This window comes from Sciurus vulgaris (assembly GCF_902686455.1).
Source record: "Sciurus vulgaris genome assembly, chromosome: 17".
Classification (NCBI taxonomy): Eukaryota; Metazoa; Chordata; class Mammalia; order Rodentia; family Sciuridae; genus Sciurus; species Sciurus vulgaris.
Window position 1 is genome coordinate 57,227,278 of NC_136478.1, and position 18,011 is coordinate 57,245,288.

At 60.3% G+C, this 18,011-nt stretch overlaps 1 protein-coding gene across 2 annotated transcripts in view; it reads right to left on the reverse strand.

The window, feature by feature from the left end:
• Nucleotides 1-612: 612 nt before the first annotated feature.
• Nucleotides 613-18,011, reverse strand: part of SLC8A2 (solute carrier family 8 member A2) — a 28,353-nt gene continuing 10,954 nt past the window's right edge. For both annotated transcript variants that reach the window (XM_079119854.1, XM_079119853.1), the window contains exons 4-10: nt 13,390-13,812; nt 9,186-9,289; nt 9,026-9,043; nt 7,255-7,379; nt 6,902-7,001; nt 4,044-4,322; nt 613-1,988 (exon numbers count right to left, since the gene is read on the reverse strand). In XM_079119854.1, coding sequence (XP_078975980.1) covers nt 1,612-1,988; nt 4,044-4,322; nt 6,902-7,001; nt 7,255-7,379; nt 9,026-9,043; nt 9,186-9,289; nt 13,390-13,812 — 1,426 coding nt within the window. In that variant the 3' untranslated portion in view covers nt 613-1,611. The remainder of the gene's footprint in view (nt 1,989-4,043; nt 4,323-6,901; nt 7,002-7,254; nt 7,380-9,025; nt 9,044-9,185; nt 9,290-13,389; nt 13,813-18,011) is intronic.

Consider the following 18,011-nt stretch of genomic DNA (forward strand, 5'->3'; position numbering starts at 1 on the left):
CGCTGGTCTCCGTCTGGCCTCCCGCCCGCGCACGCGCCCAAGCCGGGCTCCGAGCGCTCCCTCCGCGTTCCGCGACCGCCGTCCAGCCCGCTCTCGGCCCAAGGCGGCGTCCTCCTCTTCTGGTCCCCAGGATGTCCCGTGAAGGGAACGCGCGGGCGGCTGATGGACAGGCGTGGCCGGCGGGCGCCCTGAACGCCGCCGCCTGGGCTCCCTGGGGCGGCCCACTCCTCACCCGCCCCTCCTGAAGCCACCTTCCCACCGGGAGACGTTTCCAGGCAGAATGTCGAAGTTTTATGGCAACTTTTACAGAGTCACAGAGAAGAGACAGGGAGGGCGCTGATGAGGGGGCGGGGCAGGGCTGGGTGCTGAGACCAGGGCACAGCCGACGACGGATGCGAGAACTCGTGGGAAGCGGGAGGTCGCGGTGGCAGGGTCGTCCTAGGGCTGTAAGGAGTGGTCGCACTCCTGTACCCCAAGCACGCCCTTTAGGCAGGAAACGTCGACAGTAAGAAAATGCAGAAGGCCGACCAACAGGTGGGTGACCTCCAAAGTTAAAAATGCCCACCCAGACCCTGGACCCAGTCCCCCCTCCCACCCACACCAACCCCCGCCCCCCAGCAGGCAGAGATGTGGCAGCATTTGCTGGCTTGTAGCATTGGTCCTTTGGGACCCTCGGTCTTCTCTTCGAGGGTCCTGCCCAAATTGGCTGGCACTGAGGGCAAAATGAACCTTCTAGATTGTCAGGGGAGATGGGCTGGACTCCCTTTGATTCCCAGGCTCCTCCCCAAAGCCGGTTCTCAAGGCTGAGGGAGTCTGCTGCCCTCTCAAAAGGAAAGCCTGTCACCCCCCTTCCCCAAGACATGCACCCTCCCGAGCCCCCCTCCCCCAAACACACTATATACACACACAGGCCCCTCCCTCCAAGGCGTGGCTGGGCTCTCAGAGGTAGTGGAGGGCAAGTAGGGGCGCTGGAATGTGAGAAGTTGCGGGTTCGAAACGTGCCTCCTCCAGCTGGGCCTTGGGACGAAAGCTTCTCCCTCCCTTCCCAAGCCAGGGTCAGTGTTCTCCCACCAGCCGGGGTGGGGGGTCCCGGGAGCCGTGCCCCCTAGCGCACCCACCCACCGGTCCCCGTGGGCTGACCGGGCTCCCTGAGGCTGGGGAAGGGCTGAGATCCGGGCCTCCTGGGATGGACCCGCCCTCCTGAGGCTTCCCGGGGAGGGCACAGAAGGGGATGTCGTTAGGGGAAGGGAGACAGGGGACAGTGAGGCTGCGCATCTGGGGAGGAATGGTCACTGGGGTGGTTCTCTGGGAAGGGGCCTCGAGGTGGACATTTCTTCAGGGGTGTAAGTAACCAGGGCGGCTGGAGTTGGGGGGTGACCGAAGAGGTTTTCCTCAGAGGAGGCAGGGAAACTGGGAGGCGGAGGCTGAGCTACCGGGGACAGAGGACAGCGGGCAATGGGATCCCAGGAGAAAGGGAAGCTGATTCCCAGGAGGAGGAGGAGGCCCTGTTTTTGCGGAGGAAGTAGCTGAGTCCCAGGGGACGAGGCTGTCTGGAGAAAGAGACCGAGGGTCCAAGGGCAGGTGCAGCCGAGTCCCACGGAGGCGAGGGCCCTAAAAACCCCGGATGTGGCAGTAAGCCTCGAGGCTGGCGAAGAGGATGTAGAGGAACCAGAGGCCCAGGAAGAGCGCGGTGGTGGCGAGCTTGGGTCCGCGCGGGCCGCCCAGCTCGCCGCCGATGTGCGGCCGGCGCCGGTAGAGCAGCACGGCGATGCCCACGAAGGCGAAGACGGTGAAGAGCGTGACGGAGAAGGCCAGCGTGCCAGTGCGCACCTCGAAGGGGCGGCCCTGCACCGCCCAGTACACGGCGGCCACCGACCAGGCCACGCCCAGGCCCAAGAACACGTTGACCGCGTTGGAGCCGGTCACGTTGCCGATGGACGCGTCGGCGCACTGGTCCTGCAGCGCTGCCACCTTGCTGGCGAAAGTGTCTGTGGGGCAGAGACGCGCGGGTTGGGCGGTGCTCAGCGCGGCCCTCGTGGGCGAGGAGCGGCCCCTCCAGAGGGGCAGCTGCCTGCTTGCGAGGACGTCCCTGCCCACTTTCAATTAGTGATTGACTTGTACTGCGAGACCGAACCCAGGGCCCCCTAGCCCCGGGGCCACGTCCCCAGCCCTTTCTATTTTTCACAGGACGGGGCCTCACTATGTTGCCAAGGCGGTGCCTGAACTTGCGCTCCTCCTGCTTCGGCCTCCCGACTCAATGGGATGACAGGCGAGCGCCACCGCCCAGCTGCCCTGCCTACTCTGTATGGAAATCACTGATCCTCCTCTGGGGACTGTGCGGTAAATGGGACCCCTGCACACCTGTCCAGACTCGCCACCTCCCGGGACACTCCGCCTCCTAGGTGACTTGCTACATTCAGTGTGCTCAGCAAGTCCCACAGACAGAGGCCATGCGTCTCTTAGCAGGCTGCGCAGCCCCCTAAATGCAGACAGACCCCGAGGGAGAGGCAGGAGTCGGGGTCGCAGCCGACTCCACTGGACCAGACGCTGGCAGGCGGCAAGTCCCAGCATGGTGGTGTGCGGCCCTGGGTTCCCTTCCCACCACTGGATTCAAAACAACGTATACAGTGGAGCCCACTGAAGGCAGCGGGTCTCATAGAGCCAGTGAGGCCCAAAGGTGGGCAGGGAAGCCCATTGCCACAGTCCGGTCCCATAAAGGGGGCCGTGAGTCCCCAGGACAGCTGCTCACCAGGACAACTGAATGCCCAGAGGCCTCCGGTCCGGAGGGCGGCTGCGATGCCGCTGAAGTGGGCCTCTTGCTGCCCTTTCTGTGGGTCGCTTGCACTTGGGCACAGAGCCATCTATGTGGCTTGTCTGCATTCAGTGGGTGCCACTGCATACTTACATGGCACTCGCTGCCTTTTCTGTGTGGGAGTGATAAGCAATGGCAGATGCTCCCTGCTTGTGGGGACCCACGGTCTCTTTCTGTGGGACTCGAGGGCTCCCCTACCTCCGCTCTACAAGGCTACTTCTTTTTATGGGACTTGTCTGCATTCAGTGGGCTCTACTGCATACTTCTCCACCCCTTCTGTGGGATTTGTTTACATTTGGTGAGTTGATGCATACTTTCTGTAATGCCCGTTCCCTTTCTCTATGGGACTCATTTGCATTCAGTGTATACTCACAGTCTACTCCCTGATACTCACTGCCTATTTCTGTGGGACTGCCCGCTTCTATGAGACTTGTCATTATTGAGCAGGCTCCACTGCCTAGTTTCTATCAAATTGGCTGCCTGCTTCTATGGGACTAGGCTGCACTGAGTGGGCTCCACTGCATACTCTATGGGAATCCCTACCTCTTCCTGTGGAATTACTGCCTAGTGTGACCCACTGCCCATTTCTGCAGGACTCCCTGTCCCTTCCTTTGGGACTGTCTGCATTCAGTGGGCTCCGAGGTGCTGCCTGCCTTCTCTGGGACCCATGGTCTCTATTTTAGAGGGCCTGCTGCCAGCTCGCCGTGCCCAGGGACATGGAAGATAGAGGACCAGCCCCCATGCTCCGGGCGTCCTGCTCCGGTAAGTTTCATCTTGTTACCCTGTTTCTGAGGGACCCTTCCTCAGGGGAAGGGTGTCTGTGACGCCTGGTGGGCGAGGCCTTATCTCTGGCTCTCCCCCGCTCACCCGCCGCTCTCTGCCCTTGCGCTCGCTGCTGGCTGGCCGCCCTCCGGCCCACAGCTGTTCTGTGGCACCCCCATCTGGCCTGAGGGAGGAGGGCATGGGCTCTTCCCGCTGAACTGTCTCCAGGGAGCCTGTGTGGGACCTTTGGCTGGCTCCGCCTGCCTCCGCCTGCCTCCTGCAGCGTCCACACCTGGCTCCTGCGGTTCCACGGCCTCAGCTCTGCAGGATAGTCCAGCGCCTGCCTTTGGGAGGATTCAACTCCCAGTCTCCCAGGGACCCACCTCACTCTCCTCGGGACCCCACCTCGTTTCTGCAGGACCAGCCTGGCTTCTGAGACCCCGCCCCAATGGCACCCCCCTGGACTCACCAGGGATGGAGGTGCCCAGGGCCACAAAGACCACGGCGTTGACGGAGTCCTTGAGGCCCACAGTGCAGCCAAAGTGGGAGGCCAGGTCGCCGATGAGGGCAGTGAGCAGGCCGATGACCAGGATGCAGACCCCAAAGCAGGCCCAGCCATGGCAGTACTCAGTGGGTGGCACGCAGGCAAACAGCACCTTCCAGAACACCGTCAGGAAGTGCATCACGTAGTCGAAGCAGGAGGGCAGCCGCTCCTCCCGGGACCCATCCTCCTCCTCCTCCTCGTCCCCTGTGGGCACAGACCCAGCTGGGCACACCTTCCTCCCTCTGCCTGGCACTTCCACACAGCACACCTCACAGAACTCTGCTTCTCCCAGAATCCCTTGCAGCTAGGCCTGGCCATGTCAACAGCTGAACATACTTTCCCAGAGTCCCTTGCAGCTAGGATTGCCAACAAGCCTAGGTAAAAAATATTTACTCTCCCGAATCCCTTGAAGATAGCAAAGGCCATATGTACCCCACACGGCTTCCCAGGGCCCCAGCCAAAAATATTCACCCTTCACGATCACTGCAGCTAACTGCGGCCACAGTCTCAGTTGAACCTACTCACGTTCCCTGACTCTCCTGCAGCAGGAAAAAGACACACTCAGCTAAAATTAGTCACCTTCCCAGAATCCCTTGAGGCTAGCAACAGCCATGACCTCAGACAAAAATATTCTGTTTCCCAGAATTCCTTGCAGCTAGCAATGCTAAAGACATGCTTTCCCAGAATCCCTTGCAACAGTAGCCATCTTGCCTCTCTGGCAGTTTTCTGGAAAGCATATCTGATGTGAGCGCTGTGCTTGGCTGTACTTCGTAGCTTTGTAAAGCTTGCCTCATTTTTAGTGTGTCACCTAGTGTGAGCTAATTTGACCTGCTTGTGGCCTGCAGTAACTTGTGTGATGTAAAAGCACAAATGAAATTTCTGGGTGACCTCATCCTAAGGTGAGAAGCATCAGGGACAAAGTGGAATCAACCAGCACACCTGTGTCCCAAGTGGGACATCTGGAAGACAAAACTGCCACAAACCCAGAGCAGTCACTCAAGTGAGCCAGCAAGTCTGAAGTGGGGAAGCCATGACAGGCCCTTCCTAGGGTCAGGCTGGGGGCCCCCTCCACATTCCTTTTCAAGAAACGTCAAAGTGCCAGCCAGCAGAGACACCTGGTGATGGGGAGGCAGGGAGAAGCTGAGCGTGCTGGGGCCCAAGTCCCTACCTGCTCTCCTCGGGGACCCAGCCGCTTGAATTCTAGGAGCTTAACCAAGGGGTCTGTGTGGCTCCTTCTGCACACTGTCTAGGGGAGTGAGGTTTTGCTGCGACCTCAGTAAAATGGACTTGGAAACTCTGATTGGAAACTCAGATTCAACAGGCACCTGCCCCTTCCTGCTTCCTCTCTCTTCTAGCTTGGAATATGAACTTGACACCTGGTGGTGCAGCAGCCATTTTGCAACCACAAGGAAAATCTGAAAAGGGGAAGGAGCAGTGTGTCCAATGACATCCCTGAGCTGGGCGCCAATTCACTGCCTGCTGCAGATTTTTTTCATGAGAAAAGTAAACTCAGTGTCCTTGTGCCACCTGTGGTTGAGTTTTCTGTTGTTTGTCCATAAGCAAAACCACAGGGAGACCCGCTGAGACCAGAGCAGTGGCACGCTCTTTGGGAGGAGAGTATGGCCACACTTTGGGCTTTTACCGCCTCCTCCAAATTCTGCCATGGCTCCCTGCTGCCCTCAAACCACTCTGCCAACTGTAGTCTGTCTCTTCCTTCAGCCCCTCAGAGGCACCTCCCTGCCACGCTGTGGCCCCAGCTCTGGCCTCTGTACTTGGCCTTGCCTGGGCCCTCCCTGTCTGCCCCTCCCCCCTGAAGGTGGTGCGTGCCTGCTCCCCGGGAGGCTTCTCCCACCCCCAGGCGGGGGCTCCACATGGGGCTCTCCAGTTCCAGTCCTGCCCACTGTGGGTCGTCACTGTCTCCTTCACTGACTGAGTTCCACGAGGACAGGGCCAGGGCTGTCTTGGTCCCTTTTATGTGCCCAGCAATGTCCCAGAGGACCCAGAGGACCCCTTAGAAACACAGAGATGGCTTTGGAGGGAAAGGCCCGTGTGTCCAGCTGGCCGCAGCCTGTGGCCTCTCTAGGCCTGTGGCCTGGGGCTTCTCCGCCCCCAAAGCCTGGTTCCTCTGGTTCTCACATTTCAATCTCCCCCTCAGCTGGGGTCAGAAGAAGACCTGACCCTGGTCCCCTTATGGACGCCCCTGGGACTCAGGCCAGTGCCTCCTCCAGCCCTGAAACTCAGTTTCCCCGTCCGTATCACAGGGCTGAAGTCCAAGCGCCACCCTGTGGATCCACGTGTCACTGTGTCTCTGGCCACACGGGGGCACTGCCGGCACATGTGAGGCTTGGGGACAGTGGGTACCACGCAGGTGGGAGAGATGGGTGCCTAGCAACTGTCTCCATGGCAACGATGGAGCCTGGGCGCTGTCTGGGGGACCACTGGCATTTCACCTGTTCCTGATGCTCACTGCCCGAACAAAGCACAGGCCAGTCCCCTGGGCCCAAAGCCAAACCGTCACCCTACCCGCTCCCTCACGGCCAGTTTGTGCCCCTCGGACCTGGGCCTGCCCCAGGGCCTCTCTGCAGCAGCGCCTGCTCTGCCTCATGCTTCCGGTTCCCGCCGTCTCTAGTTTCCGGTGGCATCTGTCTGTCTGTCCTGCCTCTTCCTCCGCCTCTCTGGACCTGTCTGATTCTCTGTCCGCCCCTCTCCTGGCCCCGCCCCTCTCCCCTCCGGCCAGTCCTCCCGCTCCATCTCCGCGCCTTCCCGCCTTCCCCTCCGCCTACCTGCGCTCACCGTGACGGCCTCCAGAAACTGCTCCCTCCAGGAGTGGGTCCCGATCACCAGGGCCAGGTTGGTCTTCTTGATGAGTTTATCCACTGTGTTCTGGGGACGAGAGGGCCACCGGGGCTCTGCCAGGGGCTCACCCTGCGGGCTCCACCTCCACAGCCCCCGCAGCCCGCCCCGCAGGCGGCAAGCAGGGGTGGGGGGGCGCTGCTGTCCGTGGTGCTGACGCTGCCCTGGAGGATGGCCTGGAGTCCCTTGGTCAGCAGCCCTGGGGGTCTTCGTGGCTCCCTTTCTGGACCCTTCCCCACCAGTGTCCCAGCCAGTCCAGGAAGGAGAGGCCCTGGCGAATCACCTTAAAGTCGTAGGACTCCTCGATGATGACCTCCAGCCGGCAGTTCTCCCCGAGCACCGGCTTGCCCATCTCTGCTATCCTCCGGGCCTCCTCTTCCTCAGCTGTCAGCTTCCTGTCCCCATCCCCTGCAGCACGAGGGACCGGGATGAGACTCCAGGGGGCCTACCTCAGTGGGCCCGCGATGTCTTAACTACCTGTTCCCTTAAGTAGAGAAAAGCTATCTGCTTCTGGGAAGCCTCTTTGGTGACCCCTCCCAATTCCCATCCATGAAGTTCCCTTGACTCTGAAACCCACGAAATTCATGTCATGGAGGCTGTGTGACCTTGGGCAGTGCCTCAGCCTCTCTGTGCCTATTTTCATATCTGTCAAATAGGCACAATAACAACACCTGCCTCGCAGGGTGGTTGTGAGAATTAAGTGATTTAATTCACACGCGAAGCGCTTGCCCAGCGCCTGACATGCACTAATAGTGTATTTTCCTTGTTCTCTACAGTCAGGTTCTAGAAACGTCCTAGAGTGTGTCTGAGGTGGTAAGGAAACAGGATGCTTATTTTGGTAAAATCTTGGGCCCCAAATCACCCTAAACCCTGGGTCAGAGGTCATTTATATTCCCGAGTATTTGACCCTTTATCGCGAGCCCAGCACCAAGCCAACCCCAGCTCTGGTCCTCCAGGCAAGGCTGATTCGAACTGGGGCCCACGGGTAACTCTGTTACCACCCCGACTTCAAACCCCAACCCCAACCGGGATCTGACCTCAACTCAACCCTACCCGTAAGCCCACTCCAGTTGCGACATTGCACGTAGCCTGGTCCAGGATACCCCGAGCAAAACCCCCAGTTCCAACCCCAGATCTACGTCCAGCGCCACACGCGACCCCAAGCCTCGGCCCCAGCTCCCGCGGTCAAATTCTCACTAATAAAGAAGGTAACGCTGTGGCGGAGCCGGTTCTCCACCGAGTTAAGAGCTGAACTACACTTCCCAGCCTTCCTTGCAGCTGGGTGTGGCCACGTGGCCGAGTGGAGGCCAATGGGTTGTGGGCAGAGCGATGGGCAGGTGGCCCTTGAAAACCTCCCAGCGGCCTCCAGATTGCTGCCAGTTCTCAGCAGGAGGCAGAGGACCCGTGTGGCGGAGCCACAGGGCGGAAGGCCCCATGGAAGAAGGCCACCGCCACCCGGGCGCACTCACGACACTGCCAGGGTCTGCGCGTCGAGCTCCGGGGACGAGTGGTCCTCCCCCAGCGGCTCGCGTCACCTACTCTGCCGTCTGACCGCGGCCCCGTCCTGGTCCTCGCTCCAGGGCGACGATGATCGCCATCTCCAGGCCCCTGACCCGAGCCCAGCCTTCACTCCACTCTGACGCTGACCCCGAGTCCGACCCCGTCCCTCAACCTTTCTGAGTCCCCGGGAACTCCCGCCGCGGCCCTGGGGTGAGTGGGACCCCCGCTAGCCTGAGCCCTCACGGGCCCTGAAAGCAGCCTGGGCCAGGTCTCTCACCTGCCCCAGCTGGGACACCGCCCTCAAGTCCCCACCCCACCGGCCAGACCACGACCCTGATTCCCTCTGACCCCCTGCAAGCCCAGATCTGAGTCCATGTCTCCCTGCCCCAGCCTTGACCAAGACATATGTTTGACCTCCAACCCTCCTGCCCTACTCCCAACTGACCAGGCCCACCAGCGTCTGGCTCAGCCCAGCCCCTCAAACCCACCTCACCTGACCCTCCCCACGACCCCTCCAGCGGCTCCCCCCTCCAGACCCAGAGGCGCCCACTCACCTTGATTGAGCAGCAGAGCTGGGGAGAGACAGAGACAGGGAGACAGTGAGACCACGTCCCCCGGAGCTGGGTCCATGAGCTGAAGGGGCGCCCGCAGGTGAGCCCCAAGGGTCCCCCAGCCCTGGAGCCTGCTTCTCCCGCAGCCCAAGGCCACCCTCACCTGAAATCCCTCGCTTAAGCCACTGGGGCTGGCCCAGCTCGATGAAGAAATTGTCCTTCTTCTCATACTCCTCGTCGTCCACGATCTTCACCTGCAGAGTCTTCCTGCAGGACGAGGGGACAGCCGCGTAAAGCCTCCACTCCAGACCCCACAATCCTCCCTGCCCGCTGTGGGCGTGGGCCTGGGCCGCCCCTGCATCCCAGGCTCCACCGCCTCCACAGGGCCTGGGAGGGGGATTTATTTTGTGCCCATTTTCTGGAATCACACCCAGTTGCTGAAGAAGTGAAGGTTTAGCCAAGTGAAACAATCTGAGTTGGCAGAGGAGACCGAACTTGAACTTTTCTCTGTCAAAAACCCAAGTCCCCGCCCCTCCCCCAGGCCTGGGTGGCCCTCTGCCTCCACTGCTGCCCAGTCACCACCGCTACCCAGCTGGACACTGCACTCGCCTCCTACACAAGCCCAGGCCTCAGCTTCACCACCCACAGACCAAGCGCTCAACACAGCCAGAGGGATTCCAACAAACCAAAGTCAGATGGGGTCCCTCCTCTGCTCAAAACGTGTGCATGGCTTCTGCCACACTCAAAATAAAATGAAAGTCTTAGAATGTCCACATGACTCCGTGAAACAGCCCTTGCTTCCTTTCGGCCTCCTCACTATTCCTTAAACACAACAGGCCTGCTTGTGCTGCAGGGCCTTTGCACTGGCTGCTCCCCCTGCCTAGAACAGGTTTTCCCCGGGCTCAATCCCTCACTACCTCTAGTTTTCGGTTCAAACTCACCCTCTCAGTGAAGTCCCCTCCCACCACCTTAATATTGAAATCCCTCACTGTCCCCCTCCAGGGCTCCTAACCCCTCACAGAGCTCCATCTCCTCTCCCCACATCACTTTCGAGCACATCCTGTAATACGTTTATTTTGCTTGTTGCCGTTTGTCTCCTTGTTATGAAACGTCTGCTCCGCCAGGTGAGTCCACTTATGATCTCTGCTGTATCCCAACAACTGAACAGTGTCTAGCACGCGACCCGCCCTGCTAGCTCAAACCCTTCAGCGCTGGCAATCCTCAACGTCCCACCTGCCATCCTGGCCACACCTGGAGAGCAAGCCAAGTGCTACTAGATTCACTGGCCTCTGCTCCCACGGGTGAGGCCAGGAACAGCCAGTCACCTGCCTCTTCGGGGCACACAACTCACCTTGTCCCCCCACAATCACAAGGACCCACAACCCCAGAATTCCACAGCTCTGCCGTCAGCAACCCTCTCAGCTGCAGGAACCTGTAGCACCACAAGGCCTGGCCCCAGAACCCAGCAGCACGAACACCCAGCCCCCGCAGTCACCCATAGAGGAAGCCAGCCAATCACACCGCCCACGCCCCGCCCAGCACCCCGCTGCCATTCCCGAGGCAGTGGCAAAATCACACAGACCAGCTGCCTGCTAGTTAGCGCAACACCCCCACCACCGCCTGGGTGGCGGCGCCAACCTGCGGACCCTGCTGCCGCTTCCCGTTCTTCACGCTCCTTTCAGTGCCTCTGCGTCCTGGTCTCTCCCCTTCCCTCCTCTCCGCCCTTGCAGCTTCTCTGTGTCTCTCTATCTCTCAGACTCTGCTTCTCTCTACCTGACCTTCTTTTGCATCTGTGTGTGTGGGGGGCTCCACCACGGGGCTACATCCCCAGCCCTTTCTGAGATAGGGTCTTGTTCTGTAGCCAATGCTGGTCTCGAACTTGCGATCCTCCTTCCTCAGCCTCCCAAGTTGCTGGGGTTACAGTCATGTGGGGACACACGCCCATGCCCGCCTTCCTGGTTTCAGGAGATTGAGAATTTCCTGTGGGTCAGAAGAAACCCAGCCCTCGGACCTCAGGAGTGGGCCGGGAGCTGTCCATAGTGCTGAAACGCGAAGGCGGGGCTCTCCCAGGACACTACTCACACTTGACAGACTGACACGGTGACAGGCTGACACGGTGACACACACATCTCCATTGCACACTCCCTCACAGACACGCTGTGATCCACTGACACAATGACTGACACGCAGTGACATGCCCGTCAACTGGTGCTCTAGCAGGCATGCGGTGTGGGGACCCAGAAGGAGGAGAAACCCGACTGACAAGGGACAGCAAAAGAGACTCTAGCTAGGCAAGGGAAGGATTTCCTGAGATCTAAGGAAGCAGCCTTCCTCCCCACCCTGACCCCTTTGCTTCCTGGATATTCCACCCCCCTCTCCTCGCCTCGTGGCTCTCCCTGGTTCTGGCTCCCCTCCTCTCTTGTTGACTCCAGAGCTCTTTTCTCTGTAGTCATGAGCATCTCTCCTTCCCTGGCTCTGAGTCTCCATGTTGTCTTTATCTCCCTGCATCTCTCTCTATTTCCTCTGCCTGTGTCTGTCTGTCCACCTCCCCCACCGACCATCTCTCAGTGTCCTCCTCGCTTTCTCTCTCTCTCTCTCTCTGACTTGCCTCCTTATGCTGCCTCTGATGCTCCCTGTTCCCTCCTCGGGGTCTCCTCGTCTCCGTCTGTTTCTAGCACTCTTCTGGCCACGCTCTCGGTGTTGATCCTGCCTGGGCCTCCCCTCCAGCCTGGCTGCTTCGAAGTGCTTCTAATTAGTGCCTGCCCGTCAGAGGAAGGATGTGTTTCCCTAAACGCTAATTAGCCTCCTGTTCTCTGTCTCTTGAAGCCACAGCTGGAAACTTGGGCGGGGGTGGGGGACAGAGGGTGTCCCAGACTGGGGAAGCCGTGTGGGGGAGGAAAGGGCCCGTAGGGGTTGTGGTAGCAGGAGGGAAGTAGGTTAGACTATAGGAGGGACCAGAACAGTAGAAGACAACCACCCACCCCCATTTCCTTTCCCTCTCGGTGTGAGAGATGGGGCTGAGATGACGCCCCCAGCAACCCCCAATGGAAGTTCCCAGTAAGGCAGAAACCGAGCCAGACAGAGAGCGGAAGAGATACGGAGAATCGATGTGGGAGATATAACCTGAGTCAGGGAACTAGACACTCGGGACAAAGCAGGGATTAACTAGGACACTGAGACCCGGAGAGAGCGAGCGCTCCTGGGAAGCCCGAGATGCAGAGATGCAAGGGAGAGATGAGAGACAGGAGAGGCGGACGCGGTCCGCGGCGGAGGCACGGAGGCTGGGAGGAGGTGGGAGGCGCGCGGTGGGGGCTCCGCCCGGGTGGGAGGCGCGTGGGCGGCGAGCAGGAGGGAGACAGCCGGGCGTGCGGGGGCGGACGCGCGGGCAAGCGAGCTGGAGGTGCCGGCTGCGTCCTGGCAGGCGGGTGGGGAGGGGAGACTAGGGCTTCTGTGTAAGGGGCGGCCAGGGCTCTGGGCATCCGGACAGCCGTGGCCACGCTTTAGAGTGCGCGTCTGTCTAAATGGCCTTGCACCAAGCTGCGACTGTGCTTCTACCTGCGTCGTCCAGTGTGTGTCTGTATCCAGCCCACCTCCCCAGAGCCCAGGCCTCCAGGCCCCCAGCGTCCCCCACCACCCGACCCGTCTTTTCCCAGGGCCACTCCACTTCCCCTCGGTCTCTTACTTCTCCAGGTACTGCTCTCGCCCAGAGCCCCTCCTCCCCAGGCCCAGCTGTCTCCGTCTCCGGGGGCCGCCTTCTCCCCAGTCCCCACTATTTCTTTTCGTCCCAACGGGACCTCGCCATCCCCTTCGGCCCCGGTCTCCATTTCCAAGGGCAGCGACCCACCTCCATAGGCCCTGCCCTCATCCCCGGGGGCTCCCGCTCCTCAGGCCACGCTCCATCTCCTCCAGCCACCACCACTTTCTCCAAACCCCTGTCTCATCTCTCCGGTCTCTCCGCACTTTGCCCACCCTCCCATCTCGGGTCCCTCTTGTCACTGGTCTCCAGAGAGTTCTCTGGGCCAAACCCTGCCTGTTCATCAGTTACGGCCCACCCAAGGCTCCGCCCACCCAGACCTCGCCCACCCAAGGCCCCGCCCGCCTCTGCGCCCCTGCCTCAGGCCCCACCCACCGGGCCCCGCCCACTTAAGGCCCCGCCCTGCCTCCGCCGCCCCGCCCTCCTCCCAGTCAAGTCTATTTGGCAGGCTCATACCCAGGCCCCGCCCCTCCCGAGGCCCCGCCCCTCTCCCAGACATCGATTTCTTGGGGCCCCAACCAGGCCCGCCCCCTCCGCAGTCCATTTCTGGGCCCCTTTCCCTTTCCACCCACCCCGGCCTCGCGGCGTGTCCCCCGCGGACCAACACACTCACATGGTCTCGTCGTCGCCGAACTCGAGCTCGCCACAGGCGTCCTCGTAGTGCACGCCACCGCCACGCGCCGTGCCGTCAACCGTGCGGTAGGGGAGGCGCACGGTGCCACGCGCGCCCGAGCTGCGCACGACGCGCACGTCCACGGTGCCCATGCACTCGCTCACGTGCAGCAGGCGGTCCTGGAAGGAGAAGATGCCCGCGTGGTCGTCGTCCAGGATGGTGACAGTGGCCAGCAGCGGCGACACCAGCCGCCCCTTGGGCCGCCCCCCACCGTCAGGCTCGAACATGCCCTGCGCGTCGCCCACGCGCAGGTTCAGCAGCCGCACGAAGAAGTGCTCGTCCTCCTCGAAGATGTCGTCGTCGATGATGCCGATGCGCAGCTCCTTCTGCGTCTCGCCTGGCTTGAACACCAGCGTGCCCTCACTGCGGCCGGGGAGGGGGCAGAAGGGGAAGAGGATTGGTCAACAGCGTGTGTTTGTAAGGGGGTTCAGGGTGGGCTTCCTGCCGGAGGGGATGCAGAGCAGGGGGAACGAGGCTGAGTGGGCCTCTTCCACCGTGGAGGTCTTGAGGGTAAGATCAGGGCAGGCTTCCGGGAGGAGGTGTTAGTGCGCATGCTCCAGGCGGGGGGGGGGGGAGCAACCTGTGAAACACAGCCAGGGTGCTCTCCAGTCCATTTCCGGAACCTCGGGGCGCAGGTGATCCCCTGGTCTCCTAACTGGAATTCTGGTTCAGAAGGCCCCGCCTGGGCTTCTAGATTCTGGATTTCTAAGGAGCTTCAGGGGGTGTGGATGGTCTGGCACTGGGACCATAGTGAGTAGCAGGGATTTAGGGACCATGGACGGGCCATATCACTCCTCTGATACACACAAAACAAAACTAAACCCTATTGTGTTCCCTGGTGTCCCCCAAAGATAGTCCACACCCCTTAACTTCAGCATCACTAACTCATTCAACAGACACTCCCCAAGCTCCTGTGCCCTGTGCTGAGCGGTCTGGGGACACTGTGGTGACCAGGTCCTGTCCTCAGGGGGCTCCCAGCCCCACAGGAGAGTTGCATCGCAGCGACAATTACACACTTATTCTTTCACTCACCCAACACTAACTGGGCACCTGCTGTGTGCCAGGCCCTGGTCTGTGTGGGGAGAGAGCAGCTAGGTCAGAGGGGACAGCCCTGCCTGCGGAGAGGTTGGTGCAGCCTTGTAGCAAGCAACCCATGAGAAGAGGGTGCCAGCAGAAGAGGGCTGAGCCGGGTGGGGACAGGAGCTGCCCTGGGTGGGGAGCCTGTCTGAGGAGTCCAGTGAGCAGAGCTGGAGGAGGGGGAGCTGCGGGGGTCACAGGGAGGGGAGTAGGCAGGCCACGTGTCCTGAGGCGGGGGCGACCCAGGTGTTCAAGGAACAGCGACAGGCAGGGGCTGCGGCAGAGAGGGGAGGGGACAGATGCACAGGGCTCTGTGGGCCTCGGCAGGCCTCAGTCAGATTTTACTGAGTGACAGCCAGGGCAGCCTTCTGAGCCGAGGATGGACGGAGGGACGGGAGCTGGCCTGGGGTCTCTGAAGCACCTGCGGATATTCTGGGGAGCACGAGGCATGAGGCAGTGATGTCCCTTCAGCCAGGGCGAAAGCCTGAGGGGATGACGGGGCTCCTCCTGGTGGAACCGCATACTCGACAGGACTCTGAGATGTTATCGAACCTCAAAAATCTATCACTTCCCCCGGAGTCCCTTCCAGCCTGCCATGAGGGCTCCGCGTCACTTCTGCACCGCGCTACAGGATTGATAAGCGGTCTGTCGTTGCTATTACCACCTTTATGATAAAGGGCTTCAAGAGAAGCTCAGTTCTGTGGGAGGGACAGAGGGACCTCAAGGTTCTGGCAAAGAGATGGGGGCGCAGATCCCGGCGACAAGACCTGGGTGGGGGGACAAGGGGCTCCCTGATGTGGAAGCTGGAGGCTTGGCAGGCGCTGTCCGTGGTGGCTCCCAGCGGGGTGGGCCCACCTGCGGCCAGCAGCCAGCTGTGTGGTGGGTCACAGTCAGTGATCTGCAGCCCTCTGAGCATCAGTTGCATCATCTACAAAATGGAGCCAATAACCGTGTCTGCCTCCTGGCCTTGTGGCGAGGACAGAGTTAACACCAGGGAGGCGCCTGCAGGCCCAGGGGAAGCACTCTAGAGAAGTTAGCGAGTGACAGAGGCACAGTAATGCTAGAATGTTAGGACTCTGGCTTCCCAGAATGTCACAAGTTTAACCTCAGGGGATGGCGGAACATGGCGTTGGCAGCATCAGCTTCACCAAGCAGTTAGACTGGAGAACGTCGGTGATGGACAAGCAGGTGTCCAGTGCCTCCTGAGACAGCGCACTGGGGACACGGCCCCTTCCCTGGCTCCCCTGCCAGAAGTGCCCAGCGGAGCCGGGCTGTGAGCAGACACGGGACAGACCCAACCAAGGGCTGTTCCAGCCACGGCCAATCATCTTCAAAGGGCCAGGGACACAGAAGTCCCGGAGGCCAACACAGACTGAAGGAGGCAAAGCAGATGTGACCACCATTTGCCAGGTGTGCTATGGATGGAGTGGGAAGACGGAAGAACGCAGCCTCTGGAGGCACAGGGACGCTGGTAAGTGCAGTCGTGAGTGGGAGATGGGACAGCATCCCTTCCTCAGTCAGGTTTCCTGAGTGATCTTCAAGATGCAGTGATGGGGAGGATGTCTTTATTCTTCCCCAGGACAGGGACCGAGCCCTGGGATGCTGGGCAGGTGCTCCCCACTGAGCCATGGCCCTGCCCCTCGTTATTCTCAGGATTTAGGAGTCAAGGGGTCGAGGGTCTGCAACTCCCTCTCATGGAAGCCACAGTTATGATTCTGTGTTAAGGGCCAGCGTGGTGGTGCACACTGGGATCCCGGTGACTCTGGAGGCTGCAGCAGGAGGATCAAGCAACCTAGTGAGGCCCTAAGCAATTTAGTGAGACCCTGGCTCAAAATAAAATGAAAAGGGCTTGGGACGTGGCTCAGTGGTAAAGAGAAGAAAAATAACACAGGAGCCGGTCATCAGAATCATAGACGGCTAGATTTATAGGACTCCTGTTCCTCGGCTGGACACACAGAATCCAAGAAGGCAAAATTCCTAGAGCTATCAACTCAGACTCTGGTTGGGGTATGGATTAGAATACCAAATGTTAGAATCCTGGAATCTTGGAACTTCAGACGTTTAGTGTATTAGGATTATAGAGCCTTAACTCTGTTGGCATAGTTATGCTATTTAGGGGTTTCAGAGATCAGGTTTCATTTGGAGAAACTGAGGCCCACAGGGTCACCCCTCGCCCATGTGCTACCTGTGTGAAAGTTAGAAAAAGGCTGTTTCTTCAAGACACTTATTTCCATGAATCAGGAGACTGTCATAGTAAACATACAAATCTACAATGTCCACTATGAACAGAGCTTGCTCAGATACAAGGTCCTTGCACAGTGTGCGACCTCAACAACTATATTCAGCAGCCCTATCTGCCCAGACCAAGGCAGAGATTTGCCCGAGGAACTTAAATTTGTGCAGCATTGTGGATGGAATCCAAGACCTGGTGCACTCTAGGCAAGTGCTTTGTCACTGAGCCACATCCCCAACCCTTTACTCTCTTAATTCCAACATCTTGGAGGTGAGGTCCCTTGCAGGTGAGAAGGTAGCCTCTGCTTCCTGCAAAGAGCACCTGGACTAACGTCCCTCCATGAAGGCTCAGGGCTTGAGCTGGGGGCAGTGTGGACCAGGCTGTGGGCAGGAGTGGAAGGGTGAAGAGACAGACCACAGCAAGTCCCAGCATGGTGAGCGCCGGTTCCTCAACTGCCAGGGGAGGCTAGAGGAGGAGGTCACTGGTGGCTAGGGATCCCGTGCCACGGGATGGTGGGACAGAGACCTTTGAGGAGCTGCGCCTGCTCCGGAGGGGGCTAGGAGGGGCGGAGGGGGGCTGACTGGGACCCTGGGCTGGCTGAGGCACAGGGCAAGACCTGTGTGTGCCCCGAGGGTGGGGGACTGAGTGGCTGAAGGTCCTGCGGAGCCCCAGTGGCACAGCTAGAGATCCGTCAGGGAGAGAATCGGGCTGGGGTCACAGTGCAGTGGTGGAGCGCTTGCCTGGCGCTGGTGAGGCCCTGGGTTTGATTCTCAGCACCGCATAAAAATAAATAAAATAAAGGTCCATGGACAACTAACACACGACAGCTCAGCACCAGGAAGAGAAGGGACAGAGAGGCGAGGGCTCCCGGGAGGCCGGGCGCCCGGGACAGGCGCAGCCTTGGGAAGCCCAGCTCCAGCTCCTCGGCTCCCTGCCGACTGTCAGGGCTCTTCCCGCTCCCTGGCATTTCCCTGCCCTCCCAGGGCCTCTCCCAGGCCTTCACAGGCTTTCTCCACTGCTGATGGTCACTGCCAGATCCACTCCTGGCAGGGCAGACACACGGCCAGTGCTGTTAACGTGGGAAGCAAAGACCCGGACGCGGACTGACACGGACTGACCCGGCTCGCTGCAAAGCGCCCTGCCCGCGAGCGCGTGGCGGGTGAGCCCGGGACAGGAGGCGTCCACGGGCCAGCGAGAGCCGGGATCTCGTCGATGTCGTTTACCGCTGGGCGTGGAGTCCCTACCAACGCCT